The following is a 9,317-nucleotide window of genomic DNA, read 5'->3' as shown; positions in this document are numbered from 1 at the left end:
TTAAGTAGTAGTTTATGCTCACTGTATCTGTTTCCTAAATACTTCCTTCATTCCGTCATTTTGAAATTTAGGCCCGATGATTCTACTGTCATGGTCAGTCTTGCTTGTGGAAGTCTTTCAGGAATTGCATCATCGACAGGTTGGTACTTGTTAGTTTGTAGCTATTTGCAATGGCAGGATGATTCCTCAATTTTTTTTTAAATAAATTGTTCAACATCCTGGGCAACCTGTTATTTGACAGATTTATATGTGATGCTCATTTAATTACTTTTCATGCACGTGATGAATATAGTTACCATGGTGAAGCTGGGAAATTCATCATCATTTACATATCTAAATGTTATTTTGGTTTTCCTGTTACCATTGGCTGAGTTTCTTTTGAGCTTTTTTAGTTAAATTGTTTTGTACTTCCTTCAATTTTGGGGCTTATATATTGGCTAATGATATTTATTTATTTTTTTGAATTTTGAGGAAATATAGTAGTACTGTGGAATGTGAAAGCTGGAAGTACTATTTGGTATTCTAAACGATCTATCAGTGTTTCCCTTTTAATTGATTTGTTTGCTTCTGACTGTTAGATGTGTTTGACATATGGTATGACTGTGTGAGCTGTTAGACGTCTTTGATCTGTTAGCTTTTAATTATGTGCCTAAATATTTGGCTAAACTCATTTTGTGATGCAAGCTGACATTTTCTTGAATGAACTTATTTCATGGAAAGAGTTTGGATTGCTCATGTCTTGCTTGATGATTTGGACAAGGAAGAATTTGTTTTATAGTAATTAATCAGATAAGATACTGTGTATTTCTTATGATATTTTCTAGGCACTAAGTCACTAACCATGTATTGTATGTGTAATGATCTCTTGCAACATTCAGCAACATTTCCTTTAGATCTCGTAAGACGGAGGATGCAATTAGAGGGTGCAGGTGGTCGAGCTCGTGTTTATAACAGTGGTTTGTTTGGGACATTTAGGCGCATAGTTCAAAATGAAGGGTTGCGAGGTCTGTACAGAGGGATTTTGCCCGAGTATTACAAGGTTGTTCCTGGTGTGGGCATTGTCTTTATGACTTATGAGACACTGAAGATGCTTCTAGGAGATATTTGAATCGTCAATTTCCCCTAGTTTATCCCAAAGGTGAAGTTAATTTGAAGAACACAATTTGAGTGATATATGTTCCTTCACTGAATATGGCATTTTGTTCCCTTTTATTTTTATTCATTTATTTTTCTCCTCTTCCTGTCACTAGTCATTGCATTACCAACATATTTCGTGGGTGATGTCATGATTGATTTTTATGAAAGAATTTATTTTGCGGAAAGTAATTGGATAAAAGATAATATTGCGACTTTGGCGCCCAGGGAAAGAAGGGCATATATCTAACATATGTTCTCTTGCTACATGCAGAAACATTCCATTTGACCTTGTAAGGTGCATGGTGCTTGTGGTTGTGGTTGAGCTCTTGTCTGTAATACTACGATTTATGGATTACAATACAAAGCGGTTATTTGCAATCAGGACTATAACTTATGAGACATTGAAGGGGCATCTTAAGAGTTATTAGCATTTTCAATAGTCAGTTTCATGTGTCTAATGGTAGTGTTAGTTGAATATGATTTGAGTGGAGTATGACTTTTCAGGGAAAAGGATATGCTTTAATTTAAGATTTCATGGCTTCACATGTTTCTAGGAAATTTTGTAGTTAATTTTGATGTTACTACCTATGTAATTTGTTAGGTAGTTGTAGCTCATGAGTTACTTCAATTGTACTAATTTCGGATTTAGATTTGATCCATACTGAAGTTAATCAACAAAGGGATCATGTTGCAGGACATTTGTTTTCCTTGGAAGTCTCATTTTTACAAATTTTGATGAAATAATATATCATTGTTGGAGAGGGTATGAGTCTTAACTCAATTCTTGTATTATCGAAAATCTTTATATTTGAAATTTATTTTACAAACTAACTGTTGAATGATAATTTTACATTAATCCATCTTTGTTCAAGATATTATTTTTATATACATGAATTCCACATAATAGATATGCCGTAAATAAATGTAAAAGTGAACTATTTAATCGCATTCTGAGTGATGTTCAATGGTAAGAATTTTATTCTATAATAGCAAGTTGTTTAGAGGGGTAAGCATACTGACTTTTATACAATGACCAATATCAATGGATTTCCTTTTACTAACTAGTAATAGAATCAAAATTTTAGTATATTATTAATCCAAACGTCTTATTTAAGTAGAGTTGATTAAGTGCATGAAATAATGATGTCGGATTCTATGGCTAAATTGGCAATTCTGAGAAAGGAAATTGTTCGCAAACTTTAAACATAATCTTAAAAAAATTAAAATTAGCATCGATGCGGGGATAGCTCAGTTGGGAGAGCGTCAGACTGAAGATCTGAAGGTCGCGTGTTCGATCCACGCTCACCGCACATTTTGCTTTTTTTTATTTTTCATTTAATTTAATGTAAAAATGGTTATTTCTATCATCTTATTATGTTATAAAAATTTTTTTTTACCTTACCTTTTCATATTCTTTTTTAACCTTAACTTTTTATATTTTCTTATTCTATTTTTATATAAGTTACATTATTGTTTTTAATGTTAACTTTTTTTAATAGTTTTTATTTTTCATTTAATTTAATGTAAAAATGGTTATTTCTATCATCTTATTATGTTATAAAAAATTTTTTTTACCTTACCTTTTCATATTCTTTTTTAACCTTAACTTTTTATATTTTCTTATTCTATTTTTATATAAGTTACATTATTGTTTTTAATGTTAACTTTTTTTAATAGTTTTTATTTTTCATTTAATTTAATGTAAAAATGGTTATTTCTATCATCTTATTATGTTATAAAAAATTTTTTTTACCTTACCTTTTCATATTCTTTTTTAACCTTAACTTTTTATATTTTCTTATTCTATTTTTATATAAGTTACATTATTGTTTTTAATGTTAACTTTTTTTAATAGTTTTTATTTTTCATTTAATTTAATGTAAAAATGGTTATTTCTATCATCTTATTCTTATCCTTTCATATTCATTTCTATATTTACTATATAAATTAATATTCGAATAATTATCCAAATCAGTCTCCAAAAATTTTAAAGCGGACATTTTAGTGTCCAAGAAAAATTAATACACAGATCAATCCCCAAAGTTTTATTCCGGCAGACAAATCAGTCCCCAATTCATTTTTCAGCAGAGTAATTACTCAGATCAGTCCCCACAGATTTTAAAAACGAACATTTTAGTCCTCATACAAAATTAATACACAATCAATTTCCAACGTTTTTCTCTATCAGACATAACAATTCTCTGTCCAAAAAAGTAAAATTATTATTATTATTAAGAAAAATATTTTAATTTAGATTTCAAAACATCATTATGCACCTTACTTGTTTCTAACGAAAAGAGTGTATTAATATGCTAGTGTCATTGTCCACATGCATAAAGTTAAGTTAATAATAAAAATGGTCGACATATAGTAAAAATAAAATGGACGGGGACTGTTATGTCCGACAAAGAAAAATGTTAAGGATTGATTTGTGTATTAATTTTTTTTGGAGACTAAAATGTCCGCTTTTAAAATTCTTGGATACTGATCTGGGTAGTTACTCTGCCGGAAAATGAACTGCGGACTAATTTGTCTGCCGGAATAAAACCTTGGAGATTAATTTGTATATTAATTTTTTTTAAACTAAAATATCCACTTTTAAAATCCATGAAGACTGATTTGGGTAATTACTCTTAACATTCATTTTACACATTTTTTTTTATCTCCTCTCACATAATTTTATACCTCTTTTTCTTTTCCTTCTCCTTCTCCATTTTATTAATTTTTTGCACAATTGGAATTTGGTTGATGACTATAATTTTTATCTTTATTTTTTTAATTTGCTAAATGTATGTATTAGATAATTATGTGATTGTATTCATTAATTTTTCTATTTTTTGTGTAATTATATTCATGAGTTATATAGTGTCTTTGTTGCCTATATATATCACTTCTTTTTCTTTCAACAATTTATATTTTTTAATATCCTAATAATATTATTGAAAATACATGTTGTCATGTTTCATAAAAAATAAAATTAGAAAATTGAATGTCATTTTTAATTATCAAAATATTAATAATATTCATTATATAAATCAACATTCACTTTACACATTTTTTTATCTCTTCTAATATAATTTCATACCTTTTTTTCTTCTCTCTCTCCATTCTTGCTCATTTTTTGTACAACTAGAATTTGGTTGATGACCATAGTTTTTTTTTTTTAATTTGCTAAATGTATGTATTAGGTGATTGTGTGATTGTATTCATTAATTTTTCTATTTCTTTGTGTAAATGTATTCATAAGTTATATAGTGTCTTTGTTGCCCATATATCACTTTTTTTCAGCAATTTATATTTTTTAACATTATTTAGTTGTAATAATATTGTTGAAAATACATATTGTCATGATTCATAAAAAATAAAATTAAAAAATTAAATATCATTTTTAATTATCAATACATTAATAATATTCATATTGGGATATTTTAATCTTCAAAAAAAAATTAATACATAAAAACATCCCTAAAATTTTACTCCAACAGACTCCCAGTTCATTTTCATAGCTCTGTTATAAATTATCCTGATTTTTCTGGTTGTCTGGCTATATTTTGCGCAACACTTTTTTATTTGTAAAAGTACACATTAACTTTAAGATTTCGGTTTTGCATTACTTAGCGGGAAATTCTACTGTGCTAAAGGAGTATTCCTTCCTTAGGTGCTGAAGCATGCGTGTCAAATTAGGAAGGTATACGCGTGTATTTTGCAATATGAAGGTGACTTTGAACTTTGATAAGTGACAAGTAATGATTGCAGAAATTGGACCCACAATAACAGGCTTTGTCTAGTAATTAATCCTAGAAAGGTGAATTCTATCATGTAGAAGAGAGATTCCTTCTATATGTGTAGAAATTTGTTGTCATTTTTCTAGTAGAACAAGTGTTTAGAAAGAAAGTGCAATTAAAGCTATGATGGAAGACAAAAGCTGATCTTGGTGCAGAGTGTAGACCCCACTACAGTAGATTAATTTCACCAATATTTAATGATGTAAAGTTGATTAGTTATTAATTATAAATGATAATGATGGGCTGGTTTTTGTTTTTTTTTTCTTTAATGGATTTAAGTTTTTGGGCCAAGCCATTTTTTTTCCTGAATTTGGGTCTTAATTGAAATTTTTTTATGAAAAACGAAAATAATAAACATAATACCTTATGGATTTGGGGGTTATTTGAATTTTTTTTTGTTTGGGTCTTAATTGATTTTTTCTGTTTAGATATAGGTGTTGATTGATTTTTTTTATGAAAAGTTGACACTTTTTTTGACATGAAAAATGTATTTTTGTGTTTTTGAAAATATTAGTTTAGTATTTTCACATGTTATTTTTATTCTAATACTCTCAATAATCTTATTATTAATAATGTTTTAGACTATAATCATTCATTAGTTATGATTTTATTATTAGTTATATAGTTAATTTTTGGAGTAGGATAAATAATTTACGTTATAAAAAATTATAATAGTGCACAAGAATAAAATGCTTTAGTATTTAGAATTTAATTTTGGTTCATTTAGGGTTTATTTTGATGATAAATTCGTTTAGGGTTTATTTTTTAGGTAAATTAAATCCAATAAATTCGATTTATATGAAATAGTCTTCACTACAATATTTTTTCATAGTAAATTGATTCCAATGAATTCGATTTACTAATACACCTACTAATTCGAATCATATGTAATTGAAACACATGTAAATTTGAAACTCAGTCGTGTTTATTTATGTGATTTATTCTTAGAATGAATGTTATCACATTTATACATTGAATTAGTTAATATAGAGATTAAGTAGAGTATTATCTATTATTGGATATGATATGATATGATATCATTCTTTCATGATTCATAATTTAGGTGAATTTTATTGCTATTTTTTTATTCTTTCTTTTTATATTTAATTCGTTTTAAAATTATGAAATGATAAATATTGCTAAAAAAATGAATCCTTTAAAAAATGAGCCTTATAAAAAATTTTTAAAAAATAATTATGTACTTTGTATTCATAATATTTAAATAAAATCTAACATATTCAAATTAGATTAAAAACCATTTAAATTCTTTTTGTTGTTTCATTATTTTTAAACTTGTGAATAAAATGGTTTAGTTATTCAAATTTATTGTTATTTGATTTAGGGTTTAGTGTAAGATGCTTTAGGATTTAGATTTTAGTGTAGAAAACTTTAGAATTTAGAATTTAAAAATATATTATTTAGAATTTAGAGTTGGATGGTTTAGAGCTCAGGATTGGATAATTTAAGTTTCATGATTAAGAAATCAGGGTTTGTGGTTTATTGTTAGAGATTAAAATTAAATGGTTTAAATTTTTTATTCTAAAATTGGATTGCTAAGTATTTTAATATTTAATGATAAGGGGTTTAGTGTTTAGGATTGACATTTTCGATAAAATTTAAAAAATAGATACAGTGTTGATGACCAGATTTTTTATACTTAATAATGTTAATTTAGTTGTTAATTCATTTATGTGTAGGTTAATTTAATGATAACATAAATTATGTGTAGGTTAATGGTTAATGTGAACAAAAATATTTAAGTAATTGTTATTTAAATTTTTACTTGTTAGTAAATTATTTTTAAAATAAAGATATGGTGAATAACTGAATTTGTAAAAAATTATTGTTTTATTGGTTAGAATGGTTATTTGAATTTAGAATTTAATTTCTTGTATGTGAGTTTTTTAAAGCGGTTAATCTTTGATTTTAAACAAAACATATTCAAATAACCCCAAACCCACAAAATACTATATTTATTATTTTCGTTTTTCATAAAAAAATCAATTAAAACTCAAATCCAAGAAAAAAAATTTAGCCTGGCCCAAAAACTTATTTCCATTAAAAAAAAAATCAGCCCATCATTATCATTCATAATTAATAACTAATCACACATTTAACAATTTTACATTATTAAATCCTTTAATTTATCTACTGCAGTGGATTTTTTTTTTTTTTTTAACAGTGTTAGTGTGCTCTGTTAAGGTTTCTTAGTGTTCTGTTAGGGTTTCTTAACGGAGTTCCTAGTGCCGTCAAGGCTACATTGTCAAGATCAATTAAATCTCAATACAAGTCTACGTAATCTGCATGGCTGAGACAACGAGGGATGAAGATCGGATCGAGGAAGACAACCTGAAAGGAGGTAGGAATGTGATTCTACTAGAAGAGGCAGACATATCAAAAGGTATTAACGCTTGCTCCAATAGTCTCTATGGCAGACTCTTTGCTTCCAAAACCTTCTCAATTGGAACCATGGGGAATGCTTTAAAGGCTATATGGGAAACCCGGAAGGATTTAGCGTGAGTGACAAAGGGGATAATTCCTTCCAATTCTTTTTTAATAAAGAAGTGGATGTCTTGCGTGTTGAACGTGGTTCTCCATGGCTATTCAAAGATTATGTGCTCCATGTCAAGAGATGGAAGGAAGATCAGATCTGTGATGAAGAGATTATTTCCAATTTTTCAGTTTGGGTTCAATTTTGGGGTTTGCCAGAATCGTTTAAAACCCTCGAAGTTGGACGTAAATTGGGAGAGAATCTGGGCACAGTGTTGGAGGTAGGTAAATTTCAGATGCGAGGCAGAGAAACTAGGATTGTGAAAGCCAAAATCAATATCGATGCTACCAGGCAAGTGAGAGATCAGTTAATAGTGGTAGGACCTAATAAAAAGGAGGTAGAAGTGGCACTGCGCTATGAGAGACTTGGAAAGTTCTGTACCTATTGCGCAAAATTGGGGCATGAGGTGAAAAACTGCCATGATCTGCTGAAGGACACAGAGAGTGAGATGGTAAAAGAGGATGACATTGGCGAATGGGTTAAAGCTAGCCAAGTGGGAACGCGAATCTACTCTGAAGGAGAAAGAACATTCAACAACTCAACCCAAAACTAGAATAAGGCCACTCAACGTAAGAAAAAACCGGTCTTAAACTGCTTATTGGAAGAATTTGCAGGGATGTCAATGCAAGAAGGGAAACAAAGTTTGAAACCACAAGACACTGGTAACAGGGCAGCACCTGAGTCACCTCAATCAGCCAATTCTAGAACAGAATGCATGGAGGTTATCATAGCTGGTCAGTCCAATACCAAGGAGGATGAAGGGCAGCTTATGCAATTCGCTATTGGGGAGTGTCTCACTACAGAAAAAGGTAGGAAGTGGAAAAGGTTAGCAAGACAAGGTGCTGCAGAGTCAGATACTAAAAGTGAACCCAAAAAAAGGTTGATGAGTGGTATAGCTGAAGTAACTACAAAGAAAGCAAGAACAGAGGATGAAAATGCAGTTGAACAGATGGTGGAGGGTGCTAGCCTACAAATGGCACCCAAGGCGCCATGAGAACTATAGTTTGGAATTGTCGGGGTTTGGGGAGACCCCTGACAATTCACACCTTAAAAGGGATCTGTAAATCCCACTCCCCCGAGATTGTGTTTATAAGTGAAACAAAGAACCAATCTCGACAGGTGGAAGCAAAACTTCGGGTATACAACTACGAAAACTGGCATATTGTTAACCCGACAGGAGTGGCAGGAGGACTTGTGCTAGCTTGGAAGGACAGCATCAATGTTCAAATTATTAACAGTGGAGAATTCTTTGTGGCAGCCGAAATTAAGAAAGTCGGAAGCAGTGAGGTATGGACAATTTTGGTGGGGTCAAAAAGGCGCAGAATGAAGAATGGTTTGGATTAAATGAGACACAATGACGAGACCAAAGAAAGATGGAGGGCTGGGGATCAAGGATCTAAGGGCGCAAAATTTGGCTTTATTGGGTAAGCAATGTTGGCGTCTAATGAAATACCCTAATTCTACTATATCAAGAATGCTCAAAGCTAAATATTTCAGATATACAGATTTCCTACATGCAGAGATAGGAAGCATACCGTCGTGGGGTTGGAGAAGTGTTCTTGAAGGGCGCAAGGTGATCGAGAAAGGCTTGTTATGGAAAATAGGCTCTGGCACTAATGTTCGCATCTTCCATGACCCCTGGCTCCCACCACCAGTGCCCCTTAATGTCCCTCAAAATGCACTCACAATCCCGCCAAATATGCAAGTGTATTACGTTAGTGCGTTACTAAATCCTGATAGAAGTTGGAATAAAAATCTGATTGAGTCGATTTTTTCAGTTGATATATGCAATAAAATTTTTTCAATCAAACCAACAGAGGAGGAGGATGAAGTTAATTGGTGCT

General features: G+C 30.2%; 2 protein-coding genes and 1 non-coding gene across 3 annotated transcripts in view; all 3 read left to right on the top strand.

Moving 5' to 3' along the window:
* The window catches only part of LOC107625613 (mitochondrial substrate carrier family protein B), an 8,471-nt gene extending 6,558 nt beyond the window's left edge, over positions 1-1,913 (top strand). Inside the window, exons 6-8 of the mRNA XM_016328298.2 lie at positions 72-139; positions 879-1,138; positions 1,409-1,913. Of these exons, the coding sequence (XP_016183784.1) occupies positions 72-139; positions 879-1,108 (298 nt within the window). The 3' untranslated portion in view covers positions 1,109-1,138; positions 1,409-1,913. The remainder of the gene's footprint in view (positions 1-71; positions 140-878; positions 1,139-1,408) is intronic.
* On the top strand, positions 2,375-2,447 carry TRNAF-GAA. Its single transcript has one exon. It is a non-coding gene; the product is annotated as a tRNA-Phe (tRNA).
* LOC110269271 (uncharacterized mitochondrial protein AtMg00310-like) overlaps positions 8,828-9,317 on the top strand; it is a 2,230-nt gene continuing 1,740 nt past the window's right edge. The window contains exon 1 of the mRNA XM_021116978.1: positions 8,828-9,215. Within this exon, the coding sequence (XP_020972637.1) occupies positions 8,828-9,215 (388 nt within the window). The remainder of the gene's footprint in view (positions 9,216-9,317) is intronic.

This window comes from Arachis ipaensis, chromosome B02, assembly GCF_000816755.2.
Source record: "Arachis ipaensis cultivar K30076 chromosome B02, Araip1.1, whole genome shotgun sequence".
NCBI classification, from domain to species: Eukaryota; Viridiplantae; Streptophyta; class Magnoliopsida; order Fabales; family Fabaceae; genus Arachis; species Arachis ipaensis.
Note: the sequence above shows the minus strand (reverse complement) of the source record. Positions and strands in the feature narration are given on the sequence as shown.